The sequence below is a fragment of the Mya arenaria genome, chromosome 7 (genome assembly GCF_026914265.1).
Source record: "Mya arenaria isolate MELC-2E11 chromosome 7, ASM2691426v1".
NCBI classification, from domain to species: domain Eukaryota; kingdom Metazoa; phylum Mollusca; class Bivalvia; order Myida; family Myidae; genus Mya; species Mya arenaria.
Window position 1 is genome coordinate 55,097,052 of NC_069128.1, and position 21,557 is coordinate 55,118,608.

The following is a 21,557-nucleotide window of genomic DNA, read 5'->3' on the forward strand; positions in this document are numbered from 1 at the left end:
TTATCATTTTTTCTTTTTCATAACATATATTCCATTGTGTTGTTTTTTTCTTTTTCATAAAATTTATTCATATAAAACAAACATGAGGGTGAGGTGTATAGCGCCCCACCAAACATGCATCAAGAAAACACAATAACAAAACTAACTGAAACATATATATATACAAGTACAAAATATGTTTTAGAAAGGATGAAAAATGAAAGTCACATATTTACACTGATGTCACTGGAAAGTTCACAATGAGCTTTATATTTAGTAATTGAAAAATGTTCTTATGTTTTACTAATAATCTGTATTACAGTATTATGAAGGGGAAGAATATATACATATGAGTGATGAGTGGAATGATGGTTGTTTGAAATGATATGAATCTGGGTAAAAAAATAAATCAAACAGTAATGTACAAAAAATCGATGAATATCATCAGCTCGCAGGAAGATGGCTGACGGTCCAAGCTGTCAGGCCTTTCTCGTACAACCATCAACCTGAAAGCACAAAAAAAAACACACACAACAGCACACGAATAACCACGGTATAGAATGATTATATTATTTTTAAGAAATGTCTATCGAATATACTGATTTGCATCTAAAATGGTAAAATAATGTAATACTTTATCGCTTTCTATTAAACAGAAATTCGACCAATATGACTTAAATTTATCAATATGTAACCTTTTAAAATCTATTATTATGTTTTATTCTATTTAAAAACCTATGAATAAGATCATTTAAAAAAAAACACTTTAACTTTCTTTTTAACCTCGTTTCTGGAACCCCAAATAATATGGCTTGATTCAGATAAAATTATTAGGAAAACATATTTCACATGCTCATCAAAATAAAACCATTTTTTACTAAAGGAATAATTTCCATTTGTAACTAAATTAAATAAATACAAGAATGTTTTATTTATTGGTAGAACAAAACCACATTCTATAAAAAGATAATCAATTGTTTCATGTTTATTACAGAAAGAAGACTTAGTTGGAAGGGAACGATTAAACCTTGCTAAGAATGAGTTAACATATATGAAGTTGTGAACGAGTTTAAAACAAGTATGTCTGCATGTCGGATCAATTGCTCTAAAAAATGTTATGGAATGAGTTTTTAAAGTTGATATATGGACTATCTTTAACACATTCTGGTTAAATTTGTCGTGTAACAAAGGAAATATATTATTGTTTTGCCGTTAAGATATTAGGCAGGAAAGGAGATAATTCTCTGAACTCTTTTAAATATGTAGGACAATTAATCTAAAAGGACGGGACAAACTCACTATGTAGAATTAAATTTGAAGCAAGTGAAAGTTTATAGCTACGCATCTGTATACCAATCCAATATGTTGTAAAATACTTCCAAGGAATATCGTCATCATTTAAATATCTACAAATATGTGACAAATAAAATGCTTTAATTTTTGACGATATACAAGGAACGTTTAAACCACCCTGACTTAAGGGTTAATATAGGGTTTTCCTTGAAATGGGTTCAAAAGTGTTGTTCCATATATATCTAAAACACGATCTTTGAAACATATTTCGATAATATTGAGGCATATATTGGGCAAAAATATAGTACAGTATTTTAGAAACTACATAACTTTTTAAAATAGTACTTTTTCCTTTAAAAGACATACGACGAGAAGACCACAAGTTCAAGTATTTCTAAAATTATTTAATAATTTACTCCAGATGTCATCATAAGTCAAATTATATCCAAACTTATACCCGAGTAATTTGCAATCCTCTACCCATAAAATTCCAAAGGGATGATCACTTCTATTTTTCCATTTTCCTAAAAACATTCCTGAAGATTTATTGTAATTAATTTTGGATCCCGACATTCTTTGAAAGTTATGAACATGTTTAAAAAATAAGGTAACAGATCTATCATCGGTTAAAACAGAAGTATTATCATCAGCATACAGTGACATTTTATCATGAAATTTACCGCCTGGAGCTACAATGCCATGTATATCATTATCATTTTGCACTTTCTTAGCCAAAGGTTCTAAACATAGAATATAAAGTAACGGAGAAAGTGAACATCCTTGACGAAGTGAACGCTCTAAATGAAAAGGCTCTATGAAAAGGCTATGTCCATTTACAATAATTGAAGATGAGATATCGTTATACAAAACTTTAACCCACTTGATGAATTTTATATCAAATCCGAAGGATTCTAAAACTGAAAACATTATGGCCATGATACTCTATCAAAAGCTTTTTCTTGATCTAAATTAATAAAGCAAGCAGTAATCTCTTTTTGTTCGATATAATCAATCAAATTTCTCATTAAATGCACATTATCGAAATTAGTGCCACTTTGTAATAATTTTTGTACAAGGATTTTGGATCTTTAACTGGCTCATCTCCAAGGTTGCGAATTGATAAGATTTTATAAATACATACAAGTGAAAATTGTCAAAAGAATATAATTATAATGAATATAAAACAATTCATAAGTTTTTATATATCTTTTGTATGTGTTTTCTTATAATTTGATAAGAAGTATAAGGGACATTATAACATGACCAAACACGAAACTAATACTTAAAGACATGTAAAGCTACACATATGTAAAGATAGGAGGCACATTAAATGATGACAGAAATACTAAATATAAGTTACTTTTATATAGATTAAAAACATAATTAAAGAGTACTATTACAATATATACGGCTTATTACAGCTCATTGTAACGTCTACTTCTTTATTGGGTTACCACCGTCTTGCACTATAAAGCCCTTGATATAGGCTCTTGTACAACTAAATTTAGTATTTCCAATATATGCTGTGATTGATTATATTGCTAACGATGTATCGATTGATATTTAATATACACTTTATGCTTTATGCCGTATTATCGCAATTTATAATATAAATGCAACCATTATACTTGTATTAAATGTCACTTTGTTTGTACTAAATTATTATATGACACGCCTTGGCGATGTGCCGATTGCTAAACTACTTCAAAGTCTAAGCCATTACAATGTATTTAATCGTCAAGTTATTTATGCGGTTGCGCAGAGGTTCCAACGAGCTTCCGAATGATCGATTAATCGGGTTATTTCCCTTATTTCTTAAGCTGACATTTTCCATTCTAATCATTATTCATGTTTTGTATCTTTTGTGTTTATTTTGTAATTGTTCATGCAAAAAGGGAGTGCTTGGAAGTGTTTATTTCATTAAGTGCAAAGCATAACTTATATCAATAAACCGGCATAAGTTCTAGAACGATTTTAGTGCAGAACTGTATAAGTAATGTAAAACCCGGGACTTAAAAATAAATAACGTTAGAAACAGAGTAAAAATGTATAATTCACAGGGTTAAGTGCACATAAGGGTACGAATATACACAGGTGATGTTTTTGAAGTGACAATGGTATGTATACTTGCTGTAATTCAAACAGTTTACTAAAACCTATAAATAATGCATCATGGAGGTTATTTATAGATAGTCAAGGGAGTTAATCATTATCGAAACCACATCGGAAAGGCTACAGTTCACTATTTGTTTTTATTCCGCAGGTTTTGTATAATGGGGTTTAACAGTATTTTCATTTTAAAATTTATGACTTTTATATTAATGAAAGTTTAAAAATTTATATTTTACATATGTATATGTAAAGCTTAACAGTTATATATATATTTGCTTACCGCTTGCCACCATAAAAGCATTTGATCAATTTGGATATTATTTTTACACACAATGTAATGTAGTAAATTATCCTATTGCCTACATTTTTAATTTCTACTGTGATTTAATGATATTTGTTTCGTTGATTGTATATACATTTATAATAACATATTCGTTTTTTTTTCTCAGATGATTAACATTAAAACCCCCCTGTTATTTTTGTGTTTGTCATGGATTCTATTTATGGCTCTTCATTATGGAGGAAATAAAGAATGTTTCACTCTATATTTATATACATTCAAATCATATTTTTTTCAAACAAAACTAGAGAATTTTCAGAACGGATTCGAGTTAATTTTAATCATGATCGAAAAAACGAAGATGATGTCGCAGTGCATTTCTCTATTTTCTGTTGAAAATTGAAAGACATGCATTTCGTAAAGTTTACATGTTAGGCAAGGTTCTTAAAAACTTAAAGGATAATATAAAAGTTTGGAAGTAGCGTGGCCATTAATGTGCAGTATCAGTTGAAATATGAAACTTAAGTTCTAAGGCCTAAAAAAAAATTACATTTGGTTCGGGTTACCCGACCCTACCTACGGAATAGGCGCCGACCCTACCGTTTTTATAGTCAGTTTGAAAAAAAATATATAAAATTTTATTTTTTTGTCTTTCAATATGAAGTTTAAAACCTTAAATGCTTATATAGAAGATAACTTTAACACCATTCTCCAATGATGAAAATGACATTTTTATATAAAGCCTAATAAAAATAAAAAATAAAAAGCCTACCTACCTTACCTATTTTTGAAAAGGATGTAACCCTAATTAAACAATTTTTTTTTTTAGGCCTAATCATACAGTCGAGTTCCCGGATTTGCTACCAGCAGATACTGTAGACAAAGGCTACATATACAATAGACCATCCTTTAAAACATTTTGTTTGCATCGGCCTCGTGGTTCGGCAGTTCGATTAAAATGATATATACAGTACAATATCATCCATAAATAATATAGTATCATAATTAATTTGTGAGTAAATAGAGAGCATCCTTCTACCACAAATGCCTTCGAATGGCGTAACGAATGAATTTGAGGCAATTTTGGTATGCTGGATCGGCCTTTGCAAATAAACAAATATTTTATAAGTTTGTCAAATTAACTACATGTCTGATACGGCTTTTGTGTTTCAGGCTGATACAATGCTTGTTTATTTCCAGTGCCATGTCCGGCAAGGCAGTTTGTGTTTCAGACAGATGCAATGTTTGAATATTTCGGGATACGTCTGTTGGGTCGACCATTGCAAGCAAGCAAATATTTTATAAGTTGGTCAAAACACGAACATGTCTGATAATGCGTTTGTGTTTCAGGCTGTAACAATTCTTGTTTGTTTTTAGGACATGTTCGGCAAGGCAGTTTGTGTTTCAGGCCGTTGCAATGTTTGTATTTTCCGGGACATCTTCGAAAAGGGAGGCTGTGTGTCAGTCAGATGCAATGCTTAAATATTCCGGGACACGTTTTACAAGGCAGTTTGTGTTTCATGCCGATGCAATGCTTGTATTTTCAAGGACATGTCCGACAAGGCTTCATGTGCTTCAGACCAATGTAATGCTTATTCTGTCCGGGACATTTCCGATAGAGAAATTTGTGTAAAATGCCGATGCAATGCTTCTATTTTTGGGACTAGTCCGGCAATCTAGTTTGTGTTTCAGGCCAATGCAACGCTTGATGACTACCCCACTGGGAGTGTGCCTCTACATTATTATACCGGCTCTACGAACCATCACAAACCTCTAGAGCCTACAGGTGAATAAATACCTCCAGTACAGTCGTTCATTGTATATTGTCTGGTCTTTAGGTCTTTTGGATCATTGAATATGAATGAGTTGTTCTCAGTGAAAAAATAAAACACTTTAAGAGTTCGTTCTTAAGAGCACCATTGCTGTCAACGACCAGTCTTACTCATTACGAGGCTTCCATTTTCACACTTTGTATTTTGTTTTTTCGAGGTATCCCTCCGCAGAAATGCATGTATACATTTACAAGGATGGTATTTCTACTCACATAGCACCTCCTCCTACCTACGATGAACTGTTCGCAGAGAAGCCGGTATCGAATAAGGAACACTTCGAGGCCACCCCTCTGCATGGGCCCCACCAGTCTACCACCGAAATCCCAGACCCTGATTCAAACAATGTCTCTGCTCTAAATCCCGTACAGAATGACGATGATGACGATTGTCGATGCAACGATCCCATCTGTTAGTTCTCTTAAACATGACAAGTTGTATGCTTTATTGTTTCTAAAAAGTATATCCCTAATGAACAAATTGTATGCTGCATTGTTGTTTAAAATATCCAAACAAATAAATCTTAATATATTATAAAATGGAGCGTCACTCATTCACTGACATAAGCTATAAACGTAAGTTGTGAACGGTTATGTCTGGTAATACAAAAATATTATAAAGATATAGTTGTTTAATATTGGTTGCAAGTAACCTATTCGTCTATATATTTTAGCGATTCTGCTGAACTTCGCATTTCTGTGTTTTGCGATATGTGTGATCGTGGTCCCGTGTGCTGTTATATCCGTACCAATACTGTTGTTGGTATTCGGTAGGTATCACTGTAATCCCTTATTTAGCATTCTGTTTTGACTGCAAGTGAGTTTGACTGAGACATGGGAGTTTATGTTTATTATTAGTCAACACAATTATTTAAGAGACACCTGATATATAATGTAATTTTAAACTTTATTGACCAAATGACTTCCGATAAACACCTATTTGAAGGGTTGTAACAAAAATATCGTAAACCAGTGTTGTTAGTTTTTAACAATTTAATGCACTGATGTGATCCGATCGGGCTTATAAGCAAATGACATAAGAAGACTGATACACGCATTTGGCATGCAATGAAAGTACAGCGTATTAGTTATAACAACATGTGCCGAATGTATTCGCTTATTTTTCGAGTATTATTTACACTAAATACATGTTCCCTGCAGGAGGTATTTATTTCAACGAATGTCCGGGAGAGAGCAGGTTGCCTGTCTGCCTTGTGGTAGGCGGGGTACTAGCGCTGCTCAAGATCGTGTCCTTGTGCGTTCAGATGTGCTTTGATCAAGACAGGATGGATTACAAAGTGTGCTGCCTAAACCCTTTTGATTTCCTGGTTAACCTTGCCATACTCGGAGATTTTATTGCATGTAAGTTTTTGTGTAGACATAATCAACATGCAACTGTATTGCATTAATAAGTAATTGCTGTTTCAACACTATTCTTACTGTAAAAGAAATTTGAGGGCCATATCAGTCATTGTGAGATTTTTCATTCCTCCAATTCGCACATATGCCAAGCCTTCGAGAAACTGAGAGGACAACTTAAGCCGTTGCTAGAGGACTAGAGGGATTTGACAGATATGCAATTCTCATTATTGTCACTTGAAAGTTTCAAACCGATACTTACATGGTTTAATTATGCATGTAGGTTTCGTTTCCGAATTATCTCTCTTGAAGAATGTACATTTGCAATCATTTTTTTTAAACTTTTAAAGCTTATAGTCTAAGGTAACACATTCATATATATTTATGAACTTGTTAGTTATTAAATACAATTCGATAATTACTAGTTGCAGCAATTCTGCTTTCAACTGGAGAAATGTTTGCTGATTTGCCAATTTTATCCACTAATTACTATGATACAATCAATTTACCTAAATATGCAAGCTGGCCAAAGATGGCCTGTAAACACTTTATCCAAGATTTATACAATCGGCTGCTGGTGGATATCACATGTTTAATTTAAGACAAACCCATTGATGTTTTAATTACACGTTTCCATCTATTATTGATTTACAAGGACAAATGCAGTCCATGTATAAATCATATGTCAGTGGTTATATTTGACCTGTTTAGCCATTAACATTTATAGAATTAACTGCATATCTTATTTTAAAGGTGTAATTGTAGTATTAAGATGAAAAAACGTCAACAACCGTAAATTTAACAATGTTTTTGATACAAATTGAGGATATTCAGACTAATCAAAAGAATAATATATTCAGGTCATATAAAAAATCTTCATTGTTTATCTTCCACCAGGTAACGTGTTCACCCACAGGTATCACGGGCGACTAGAGCACAACGAGGCCAAACCCGGCTACTGTAACTCCCACGTTTTCTACTTCTCCTACTGGCTGCTTATCTCACTCTACATTCTCGCTGGTCTACTGATTATTGCGAGCTTGTATGTTTTCAAGAGGAAAGAAAGCCCCAAACATTGTGACAACTCTGACACTGAGAGAGGAACATGAGTATTCTGTTAACGTAAGGCGTGTTTTATGAAGGCTTGTAAATTTGAAATAAGCTGTTTGCACATGGATAGATAAAACGGGGGTACATATAAGATAGTCAGCTGGTTCAGCCAAATGAAAAATACCGTGAATATAACCGAATTGTCTTGCTCCTCACTTTATAACGTTTTACTTCGATGTCATAAATGTGCGTCGCCTATCACTGTGTTGTAATAAAATTTTATTGGCTAGCAACCATTCAAAACGAAAAAAAACAATGAAACCACATCTTAGACATGCGAGATAAAATGAATAACGCTTGATATCTGCAATGGTTAACGAAAACATACATAATGATTACTGTATATCAACATGATATATCGGCCTCCAACAACTGTACATGAGAAAACGGGCTACATGGGCCTCCAACAACTGTACATGAGAAAACAGGTTACATGGGCCTCCAACAACTGTACATGAGAAAACATGCTACAGGGGCCTCAGACAACTGTACATGAGAAAACAGGCTACATGGGCCTCCAACAACTGTACATGAGAAAACAGGCTACATGGGCCTCCAACAACTGTACATGAGAAAACAGGTTACATGGGCCTCCAACAACTGTACATGAGAAAACAGGTTACATTGGCCTCCAACAACTGTACATGAGAAAACAGGTTACATTGGCCTCCAACAACTGTACATGAGAAAACAGGTTACATTGGCCTCCAACAACTGTACATGAGAAAACATGCTACAGCGGCCTCCAACAACTGTACATGAGAAAACAGGTTACATTGGCCTCCGACAACTGTACATGAGAAAACAGGTTACATTGGCCTCCAACAACTGTACATGAGAAAACAGGTTACATTGGCCTCCAACAACTGTACATGAGAAAACAGGCTACATTGGCCTCCAACAACTGTACATGAGAAAACAGGTTACATTGGCCTCCAACAACTGTACATGAGAAAACAGGCTACATGGGCCTCCAACAACTGTACATGAGAAAATAGGCTACATGGGCCTTCAACAACTGTACATGAGAAAACAGGCTACATGGGCCTCCAACAACTGTACATGAGAAAATAGGCTACATTGGCCTCCAACAACTGTACATGAGAAAACAGGCTACATTGGCCTCCAACAACTGTACATGAGAAAACAGGTTACATTGGCCTCCAACAACTGTACATGAGAAAACAGGCTACATGGGCCTCCAACAAATTTACATGAGAAAACAGGCTACATGGGCCTCCAACAACTGTACATGAGAAAACAGGTTACATTGGCCTCCAACAACTGTACATGAGAAAACAGGCTACAGGGGCCTCCAATAACTGTACATGAGAAAACAGGCTACATGGGCCTCCAACAACTGTACATGAGAAAACAGGTTACATTGGCCTCCAACAACTGTACATGAGAAAACAGGCTACATGGGCCTTCAACAACTGTACATGAGAAAACAGGCTACATGGGCCTCCAACAACTGTACATGAGAAAACAGGCTACATTGGCCTCCAACAACTGTACATGAGAAAACAGGCTACATGGGCTTCCAACAACTGTACATGAGAAAACAGGCTACATTGGCCTCCAACAACTGTACATGAGAAAACAGGCTACATTGGCCTCCAACAACTGTACATGAGAAAACAGGCTACATGGGCCTCCAACAACTGTACATGAGAAAACGGGCTACATGGGCCTTCAACAACTGTACATGAGAAAACAGGTTACATTGGCCTCCAACAACTGTACATGAGAAAACAGGCTACATGGGCCTCCAACAACTGTACATGAGAAAACAGGTTACATTGGCCTCCAACAACTGTACATGAGAAAACAGGCTACATGGGCCTTCAACAACTGTACATGAGAAAACAGGTTACATGGGCCTCCAACAACTGTACATGAGAAAACAGGTTACATTGGCCTCCAACAACTGTACATGAGAAAACAGGCTACATGGGCTTCCAACAACTGTACATGAGAAAACAGGCTACATTGGCCTCCAACAACTGTACATGAGAAAACAGGCTACATTGGCCTCCAACAACTTTAAACAGGAAAACATGCTACATGGGCCTCCAACAACTGTACATGAGAAAACAGGCTACAGGGGCCTCCAACAACTGTACATGAGAAAACAGGTTACATTGGCCTCCAACAACTGTACATGAGAAAACAGGCTACATGGGCCTCCAACAACTGTACATGAGAAAACAGGTTACATTGGCCTCCAACAACTGTACATGAGAAAACAGGCTACATTGGCCTCCAACAACTGTACATGAGAAAACAGGCTACATGGGCCTCCAACAACTGTACATGAGAAAACAGGCTACATGGGCTTCCAACAACTGTACATGAGAAAACAGGTTACATTGGCCTCCAACAACTGTACATGAGAAAACAGGTTACATTGGCCTCCAACAACTGTACATGAGAAAACAGGCTACATGGGCCTCCAACAACTGTACATGAGAAAACAGGCTACATGGGCTTCCAACAACTGTACATGAGAAAACAGGCTACATGGGCCTCCAACAACTGTACATGAGAAAACAGGCTACATGGGCCTCCAACAACTGTACATGAGAAAACAGGTTACATTGGCCTCCAACAACTGTACATGAGAAAAAAGGCTACATTGGCTTCCAACAACTGTACATGAGAAAACAGGTTACATTGGCTTCCAACAACTGTACATGAGAAAACAGGCTACATTGACCTCCAACAACTGTACATGAGAAAACAGGCTACATGGGCCTCCAACAACTGTACATGAGAAAACAGGCTACAGGGGCCTCCAATAACTGTACATGAGAAAACAGGTTACATTGGCCTCCAACAACTGTACATGAGAAAACAGGCTACATTGGCCTCCAACAACTGTACATGAGAAAACAGGTTACATGGGCCTCCAACAACTGTACATGAGAAAACAGGCTACATGGGCCTCCAACAACTGTACATGAGAAAACAGGTTACATGGGCCTCGGACAACTGTACATGAGAAAACAGGCTACATTGGCCTCCGACAACTGTACATGAGAAAACAGGCTACATTGGCCTCCGACAACTGTACATGAGAAAACAGGTTACATTGGCCTCCGACAACTGTACATGAGAAAACAGGCTACATGGGCCTCCAACAACTGTACATGAGAAAACAGGCTACATGGGCCTCCAACAACTGTACATGAGAAAACATGCTACATGGGCCTCCAACAACTGTACATGAGAAAACAGGTTACATGGGCCTCCAACAACTGTACATGAGAAAACAGGCTACATGGGCCTCCAACAACTGTACATGAGAAAACAGGTTACATGGGCCTCGGACAACTGTACATGAGAAAACAGGCTACATTGGCCTCCGACAACTGTACATGAGAAAACAGGCTACATTGGCCTCCGACAACTGTACATGAGAAAACAGGTTACATTGGCCTCCGACAACTGTACATGAGAAAACAGGCTACATGGGCCTCCAACAACTGTACATGAGAAAACAGGCTACATGGGCCTCCAACAACTGTACATGAGAAAACATGCTACATGGGCCTCCAACAACTGTACATGAGAAAACAGGTTACATGGGCCTCCAACAACTGTACATGAGAAAACATGCTACATGGGCCTCCAACAACTGTACATGAGAAAACATGCTACAGGGGCCTCCACCAACTGTACCTGAGAAAACATGCTACAGGGGCCTCCTACAACTGTACCTGAGAAAAAATGCTACAGGGGCCTCCAACAACTGTACATGAGAAAACATGCTACATGGGCTTCCAACAACTGTACATGAGAAAACATGCTTCAGGGGCCTCCAAAAACTGTAAACAGGGAAATCATACTAAAAGGGCCCTCCAAGAACTGTAAACAGGGAAAAGATGCTATAGGGGCCTCCAAGAAATGTACATGAGAAAACATGCTACATGGGCTTCCAACAACTGTATATGATAAAACATGCTACAGGGGAATCCAACAACTGTACATGAGAAAACATGCTACATGGGCCTCCAACAACTGTACATGAGAAAACAGGCTACATGGGCCTCCAACAACTGTACATGAGAAAACAGGCTACATGGGCCTCCAACAACTGTTCATGAGAAAACAGGCTACATGGGCCTTCAACAACTGTACATGAGAAAACATGCTACATGGGCCTCCAGCAACTGTACATGAGAAAACAGGTTACATGGGCCTCCAACAACTGTACAGGAGAAAACAGGCTACATGGGCCTCCAACAACTGTACATGAGAAAACAGGTCACATGGGCCTGTAACAAGTGTACATGAGAAAACAGGCTATATGGGCCTCCAACAACTGTACATGAGAAAACATGCTACATGGGCCTCCAACAACTGTACATGAGAAAACAGGCTACATGGGCCTCCAACAACTGTACATGAGAAAACAGGTTACATGGGCCTCGAACAACTGTACATGAGAAAACAGGCTACATGGGCCTCCAACAACTGTTCATGAGAAAACAGGCTACATGGGCCTCCAACAACTGTACATGAGAAAACAGGTTACATGGGCCTCCAACAACTGTACATGAGAAAACAGGTTACATTGGCCTCCAACAACTTTACACGAGAAAACATGCTAAAAGGGCCTCCAATTACTTTAAACAGGAAAACATGCTACATGGGCCTCCAACAACTGTACATGAGAAAATATACTAAAAGGGCCTCCAACAACTGTAAACAGGGAAAACATGCTTAAAGGGCCTCCTACAACTTTAAACAGGGAAAACATGCTACATGGGCCTCCAACAACTGTACATGAGAAAACATGCTAAAAGGGCCTCCAACAACTGTAAACAGGGAAACATTCTATAGGGGCCTCCAACAACTTTAAACAGGGAAAACATGCACCGGGCCCTCCAATAACTTTAAACAGGGAAACATTCTATAGGGGCCTCGTACAACTTTAAACAGGGAAACATGCTACATGGGCCTCCAACAACTTTAAACATGGAAACATACTATAGGGCCCTCCAACAACTTAAAACAGGGAAACATGCTATAGGGGCCTCCAACAACTGTAAATAGGGGAAACATGTTACAGGGGCCTCCATCAACTGTAAACAGGGAAAAAAGGCTACAGGGACCACCAACGACTGTAACAGAGACATCAGGATACAAAGGAATCCATTAACTGTTGACAGATAGAACAGGCCTCATGGGCCTCCAACAACTGAACACAGAAAAAGCAGGCTACAGTGGGATCCAGCAACAGTTAATGAGAAAACAGGCTAAATATGTCATTGATTCTTATTCCTGCCACAAGTGCTACTGATACCGGTCAGATGTGCGGACTCTTTGCACGGCTGCCCTCTAGTTGGCTTTCGTAATGTTCACCAGTGTAAAGTTCGATTGCCGCGGGACTCAGTTTCTTGATGTTTCTCATAACGGGAACCAGTGCTGTGTTCGATAACCGGTAGGATACCTCTTTCAACACACAGTACTGCCTAAAATGAATTCAGTTTTAATTATCAACTTAAAATGCGTACAATTATGAAGTGCAATATTATATTTATTGCAAACTATTAGTAATTGAAATAAAGTTAGGTTATTTTTAGGTTGAGTATTTTCATTTTGGAGAAACCCGGTTAAATGGCACTGGGTAAACGCCAAAGACATCGAACATAAAATCACAAACAAGAAAAAAGCGCATGTTCTCATAAAAAATATAACGTAAAAGACGCATTGTTTATGACGTCGGTTTAACATCGCGTGATACGTTTATAATTTGACGTTATGCAAGTAAACAGGCATTTTCCGTATTTTGCAATCTGCATTGCGTGTGGATTTTTGATGGGTATATATTTAAGTTTAATATTGAATAAACGGTTGGCTGAAGCACTCGAGTACAGTTACTCTATTATCAAAGGCACGGTTATTGACAATTTCTTGAGTAAGAATCTCACGAAATATGTTTTATGTTTTTAAGTTTTAATAATATTTTATTGCATGAATGTAAATACAATATGAATTGGATTTCGGCACACAAATATCACATCAAATATAAGAAACATTTACATATATCATGACATTGACCTGGATGTTTTAAAAGGCGCATCCCAAAACTGTGTGGGAGGACGTGTTGTTTTTATCAATATAACAGTACAAACTACAGAGACACCTCAAGTCATAATGAAGCAAGTTTTACTTCTATAAGAACAAATACTCAATTGCAGAAGATACAGCTAATTTTTAATCGCAATGAATATTTTTTGCTAATGTAAATATAAGGATTAATCGCATTATTTTCATGCGTTTATGCTGTATGCACGCAGTAGGGCATGCGAGCAAATTCAATGAAGCATGCTAGCGAGTCATTTGCTCGTAGTAGGGCATGCATAAACGCAAGAAAAAAATGCGCTTAATAATTCAAATGAACTTTTCGGATCAGATATAGTTTCCATCGTACCTTTGACAGATGAATTCACATTCTCTGAAGTGGAAATAATAGTAAAAAAACAGTTAAGGTTCCGAAACCTATTGTTTTCCTTGCGGCAGGTACGCAGCATTCTTGACAGCTTTGTTTCATGGATTTGCTTGATACTATTAACATATACAAGCTGGAAATAATAATATCAAATATATTTAAAGTATTAAATAGTTTCCAACTGCTGCTTCTAGGTACTATGCTTAAAATAGTAAGACATCCCCATCAGACTAAAACTTGAACTAAGTAATTAAACCTCCACCTAACTGCTTAGTTTATCTGTTTATTTCATATGAATAAAATATTTTTACCTGACAGTTTTAAAGATCTCTTCAAGATGATTCCGTTAACATGATAATTTGCCATTTTAATTGAATAAGCCATCGTTTCTTCTGAATCTAACTTGTTCAAACGTTTACCAATTAATCCATGCACATTTAGTAAACAAATCAATCCGACATTCCTGCTATTTTTAGACTTTGCGTCTTGTTTCACATTCCCCTGCACTGCTTGTTCATGGGATCCCACGTCCTTGACGAGTGGTTTCTTTCTCCCCGCATTGGTATTTTAAGATATCTGAGAAACATGTATCTCTGCTCCTCCAACCTGCTTATCTGAAACATGTGTGTAAGGCTGTTTCTGCTTTATACTGGAATTTGGAATGTGTTTATTGTGAAAGTGTCTTCGTAAAATGTATAACTGAGGTATTTATGTTTTCATCGGTATGAATAGTGTTTATGCGCACTGTGTCTGGAAAAAATCGTTTAAATTGACACAGTTATTTATCAACTCATGCCTGCCGTAGATTGCCCGATCCCAGGTTGCGTCTACCAGACTCCTGACATGGAAGCAACTATCGTGGCCGCCCTTCTAACAGCTCATAGCGCTGTCCATATGTCACCTACCAATGCTGCGGTGGTTGAAAAGGTTAATGACGTACTATTTTGTAGTGCGGAACGGTCTAACCATGACACAAGATAATAAGACTATGTTGATGCAAGAGAGATTGGAGGCCGTGATGGAGTTTTTGAACTCCCTCAATGCTGCGAAGAAGCAGCATTCAGAAAGAATGTTAATTACGTACAGCCTTATCATTAAGTATAAATATGAAGTGCTGTCTGCAATTAAGAAATTACTTGTTAGTTAGGAAAACTTTATATTGTCAATAGTAATTATGTATTCAATGCAACAGGGCAGAGATAAACCCATGCATAGTCTAGGTACACGTTCACGTGGAAAAATGTGACCTCTGAGAACGTGTTATGTATTGCCTGATTTTTAGATAAATTCTTGCAAAAAATGAACCATATAATTTCAAAAAAAAAAGATTCTTAATTTAATCCAATTAAATCTTATAAAAATAAAAATGGACAATGGAGCTCATGTTTACATGTTAAAGAAAACGAATCAGAACTCGCAGTGCTTGTTTTTTGATAGTAGAGCGCTAAGACAAAGTTAAAAGACTCTTATTCAATAACGGATTCATGTTTAGTGAAGTTTGAAAACGCTTTTCATAATATACACGTTTTGGCCCTGACAGCGTCATTTGGTATTTCCGACGTGGTATCGATGGTGTGCTATGAATTAGAAAGATGAACTAAAATGTGATATATAACATCCTCTAGTAAAGTCAAAGGATACAGGTACTTCAGGCCATCGATACAGTTTGTTTGCGGCGGCCGGAAATGATTTTGTGATTAAGACTCATTCGGAACTCCTCGGCCATTTTTTCAAAAACAACCTCGGATGTATTCCGGTACATCTGTTGAAGTAGTCCGTATTTTTTTGAATAAAAGCATTAATTAAATGTAGTGTTTAAGAGTTGTATTCATTGCTCTCAGTTTAAATTGATTGCCAGTGAAGTGTATTATTGCAAACATAATTACGATTCCCAAGAGTTAAGTCATAAATTTTAACTACTAAATAAGATTACTACGCGATCTATTTGCAGCGGACTTAAACGTACCACTTTTTAAGTATGTAAACCGTCCATATACATCCGAGGTTGTTTTTGAAAAAATGGCCGAGGAGCTCCGAATGATTAAGACTATGATTACAGTTCATAATTATAATTTTTAAAGCATTTTGTTTCTAATGATTAACGGCTGAGTGTTAACGTAAAGCAAATTGAAAGAGCAACATGCTAAAATAATTGTCTACTCACGGGATACTCAAATTGGGAAATTTAATGAATATATATGCGATTTTGGTATGTTTGGTGGACGATTACAAACGTACATAGATAGTTTAAATATTTGTACTTTCTTGGACACGGCTGACAAGGCAATATTTTGTTTCAGGCCGATGCAGTACCCGATGACTACCCCATGGAAATTGATCCTCCAGAGTATTCCAGTGTCTCTACAAGTTACCACAGACATGAGCCTACAGGTAAATGCATACTTCCAAGCCTTAGTTAACTAGTAGGAAATGGGATGGAGTTATCCTCATATTCATGGAGATTTTCTTATTTTTATTGGAGTTTTCCTTTGAGAGGGGAAGGACTCATTGTTTATATGTTTGTTTTGGCTCTTTGCAAGATGTTGCGTTTGTCCTGTTAAGTTTGAAACAAGCGTGTATATATTATTTCTAGAACAAATGGTCTTTTTTATATAGTGTGTGTATTCATATAAACATATGTAATACTTGTCTCACATAGACCCTCCGCCATCTTATGATGAGCTTTACAGGGATAGGCCGGTAGCGCACAGGAGTTCTGAGTCCACGATCTCTACCGCCGAGAACCCAGACCCAGACCCTGTCACTGTTGCAAATCCAGACTCAGACCTAGACCAAGATTTAGACAGAATAACTGCTGCATATCCCGTCCAAAGTGGTGATGATGGTCATTCCTGTCGGTGCAACGACATTATATGTACGTTTTCTAGAAAGAAAAGTTGCATTGTCCTCTCGATTTAAAAAAATGTCCAATCAGTTAATGTATACGATATGTCACGAGTCGTCATTTTCCTACAAAACCGTATTCAACAAGTTCAGTTAAGTTGTTAGTAAATAACCTTATTTGAGCTTATTTACATATTTTCGACATTAGTTGAATAAAATTGTGCACTAAATTATGACGTCTCACCGGTTAATGTTATCGCTTGCTCTTCCGGTCAATTAAAATACCTATCTGTGTCGCCTACGCCGGTGCTGAACGCCGAAACCAAAATGCAATTGCATTAACCCGCGGTACGTGCGTTGAATAAATATAGATCTTTGAATAATTTAAACCCAATTCAAATCCGCTTGAAAGTAAAATTAATTACTTGATGAAATCTAGTGTGAATCACCACATAAAACGTTTAATCTTATAGAAATTTGCTTTATTTGCAAATCGTACTATCGCACCTGGTTGGTGACGTTATTAAGACGTCATTTCCTTTTTTTAGTACATAAATACCGAACGGCTTTTAAAAAAAAAAAAATCAGAAAAATGTCACGTTTACCTATTTTGATTAAGGTGGTAGTTAAACGAATGTATCTCATTCAATCTTTATCATATATACAGAATAAGAAACCTTTTTTTATTTTTGAAAATTATCTAATTAAGCTCCTTCTTTAATTAGATTATTTACACGGAATGATATATTTTCTGACCAGAAATGACGCAAAGTTAGTGTGATGTGTAACAAATCCTTATGGATTCGGAAACAAGGTGTAGCATGTGACAAATATATTGCATCATATAGAATGGCATTTATTTACTGAAATGATTGTTTGTTATAAGTACGGTAATGTCTGCTTAGGCCACACCAAATTGATATTTCGTTCCTCGGATTTACCGCTCCTATTTTTTTGAAAATGTAAAAAAAATATTTTTATTTTTTTTGTGCGCCCGCACCTCCATTTTGATCGCCAAGCAGATTTTTTTCAGGTAATAATTTATTAAAAGGCTAAAAATAATCAAGTATTTTTTTTCTACGCTAGTTTTGGTGTTTTTGTAAAGGGAAGTTACCGATGCGTAGTGTTTTTATACTGTATCTCGATCGGTTTCGCATGGGTATCAATAAATTCAATCAAAATGGCGGCTTCCGGTATAAACAATGTGGCTCGAAGTTTGGAAATTAAATCTTATTTTTGACAATAAATATGTTTTGAGCATGCTTGAAGTCATTGTTGATCGTCTCATGCACTAAAGGATCATTATTTAAAGAAATCATTATGCAATAAAGCGTGTGTATCTGAGACTGGTAGCGATTAAATTGCGTAATTAGTGACTCGTCGGAATGATCAACTTAGTACTATTTTATTCAAGCCATAATACAAGGGACCAAAATTTTACCTCGTTACGACGATGCTGAAGATGACATGGAACATGAGTCATTGTTTGGTCCAAATTGATGTATCAAGCTCATTTTGATCAAATTCTGACAAAACAACAGTTTTGAACAAGTATCTTTTCACAAATAGCGATATAAACACAGGTCTGGATATACCTCAACATAAGTAAGCGTAAGTTTATCACCTTATATTTTATTTTTATTTGCAGCATAATCCGGGATTGTAATGCACTTGTCAATTGTAACCACTGCCCCGCCCACCCCTCGCCCTTGTTCCAGGGGTATACCATGGACAGCAGAGGCAATGGGCTATGTTTTTACCTTACAGTGGCCCCGCAGTGCCTAGTTAATGTGGTTTTGTCTTCATATTGAAAATAGTCGGGAATGGGCCTCACATAGGTATTCGGGGTTGCGGGGCCATTTGGCAGGGATTTTACCAGCAGTGTGTCCCTGCAGGTCGGGTATTTTACCCGGGTTTTGAGAGACCGGAAGTCAAAGTCCCCGCTAGTCCGGACTTAGGGGGGGGGGGAGGCATATACAATTGGCTTGTGCATAAAAACATCTAACGTCATTGCATTTCGTGTGATAATAAAAACAAAATTTTGTCTATGTTATATGGAGTCTGATGTATGATGATGCCTTGTAAGTGATCATTTTTTACAAATCCAAAATCAATCCGAAGTTATGTCTAAATACAGTTGCATATGATGTTAAACTAATTCAGGTAGATTTATTTAAGTCGTTTCAAACTTTTTACTAAAAGCAGGGTTATTTATTATTTATATGAATGATCGTCATATTAAAGTACGTTTAAATTATATAAGAAATTAGATTTGCTTGTACTAAACACGGATGAATAAATAGTGTGTATTCCGACATTTTCCCAATGTCCATTAGAGGTTCAGTTCAAGATGGCATTAAAATGGGTTTAAGGGCAATTATTTTGAACAATCCTTCTTATTTATATTGAATATAAGGAAAAATATATGTTTCGCTCTTCGCTCGCTTCGGTTTTAATGAAAACTGACATTTTTTTTTTCGCTCGCTCGCTCCAATTTTTTTTGGCAAAAATCCGAGGAACTAAACATTGATTTGGTGTGGCCTTAGATACATATCATCTAAATTTACAGTTGTTTAACATTGAGCTCTACTATAAACTTACCTATTATGCAAACAAATACGTAGAGGATGATTTGCATTACGTTTTCATACTGCGAGATCACAGTGTGTGTATACACCGTGATAAATAACGTCATATAGTTACGTCGGAAGGCAAAAATGTGCCTAAAATGAAGACTTCTTATAAAGATAACTTTTTTTTAACAACACCATATTAAATGAAACAGTGGAAGTGTTGTAAGAAATTAAACTCTCAATCAAACTCTGGTTAGAGACAAAAGGATGAGCTCCGTCAGCGGCGTAGACTGCGCTATGTTACATTTAAAGTGGTGAAAAAATGTTATCATTGTATAAAGTCTTCATTCGAAGCAAAATATTGCCCTCCAACGTAGCATTTCTGACGCAATTTAACACGTGATATACACACACTGGAAAACTATACTCTATAGTTTTCATTCTATAGTTTTCCTTTTAAGTCACTGTGTTCAATTTATATATTGTTTGTTCTATATACATTTCAGCGTGTTGGCAGAAATTCCCATTTCTCTGTGTAATCTGTGGGATCGTGGTGCCGTTTGCTGGTATAGTTTTGGCAATAGTGTATATTGGTTACCTTTTTTGAGTATCACATCCTATTTAACTGAGGAGTGGCAATAGTGTATATTGGTTACCTTTTTGAGTATCACATCATATTTAACTGAGGAGTGGCAATAGTGTATATTGGTAACCTTTTGTGAGTATCACATCATCTGTAACTGCGGAGTGGCAATAGTGTATATTAGTTGCCTTTTGTAAGTATCACATCATATTTAACTGAGGAGTGGCAATAGTGTATATTGGTTAACTTTTGTGAGTATCACATAATCTGTAACTGCGGAGTGGCAATAGTGTATATTAGTTGCCTTTTGTAAGTATCACATCATATTTAACTGAGGAGTGGCAATAGTGTATATTGGTTAACTTTTGTGAGTATCACATCATATTTAATTGTGGAGAAGTCCATAAATGTTGTGTTATATGTTTCCATGTTTTGTAAACAAATTAAAACTGTATTATATGTCTCAAAATTGCTCCGGTCGTTAAACTTGAACTGTTTAACATTCTCCATTGACAGTAATCAACAGAATATTATGTTATAATAAAATATCACTGTGGTGTTATAGGGACAACCAAAGCCTTTGAATATGACAATAGACAAATATAAAAAAGAATGAGATTCATAGGAATCTCTTGTTTCACCAAACAAGCTTTTTTAAAGTTTACCTTCGGCCGAAAACAGAGGGAGGAACATGTATATTATGGCGACCTTACATGTGTTTTGTAAATTATGTGCGTCTCAAAGGGAACTGACGAAAACATAAATATTTCTTGTATATTATTTTAAAGCAAGATTTGCCAGGAGCATAACTCCATAATTATTTAAAGTATTTCATTTTACCAAAGAACTTTTAATGGTTGCAATGTGGAACTGTACAGCGTAGTCGTATGCCCTTAGTTGCCAAGTATTCTTTGTAAACAATTTATTTTAAATTCGAAATATTGTCCAGAGCATATTTCATAAACTGATAAAAGGAATTGGATAAAGCCTGAAACATTTACAGCTGACAGTGTGAACTTGTGCACAGCACTTGTTATGTTTTTGAATTTTATTTTCTCAGATATACATGTAGATCATGCATATATTGATAATGTATACAAAAGTCATGTAACGAAATAAATTGAGGAAGTATTTGA

At 36.3% G+C, this 21,557-nt stretch overlaps 1 protein-coding gene across 4 annotated transcripts; it reads left to right on the forward strand.

The window, feature by feature from the left end:
• Positions 1-3,118: 3,118 nt before the first annotated feature.
• Positions 3,119-21,554, forward strand: LOC128240128 (uncharacterized). Of its 4 annotated transcripts, none has more exons than XM_052956644.1 (9): positions 3,119-3,389; positions 5,357-5,450; positions 5,713-5,904; positions 6,167-6,262; positions 6,654-6,854; positions 7,749-7,973; positions 16,722-16,812; positions 17,081-17,296; positions 20,345-21,554. In XM_052956644.1, the coding sequence occupies exons 1-6, from the start codon at positions 3,387-3,389 to the stop codon at positions 7,958-7,960; spliced, it is 798 nt and encodes a 265-aa protein (XP_052812604.1). In that variant the 5' UTR covers positions 3,119-3,386; the 3' UTR covers positions 7,961-7,973; positions 16,722-16,812; positions 17,081-17,296; positions 20,345-21,554. The 4 variants fall into 4 exon arrangements, with proteins under 4 accessions (XP_052812604.1, XP_052812605.1, XP_052812606.1 ...); XM_052956645.1 differs by having other exon boundaries at positions 17,112-17,296; XM_052956646.1 differs by having other exon boundaries at positions 5,746-5,904.
• The last annotated feature ends 3 nt before the right edge of the window (positions 21,555-21,557 follow it).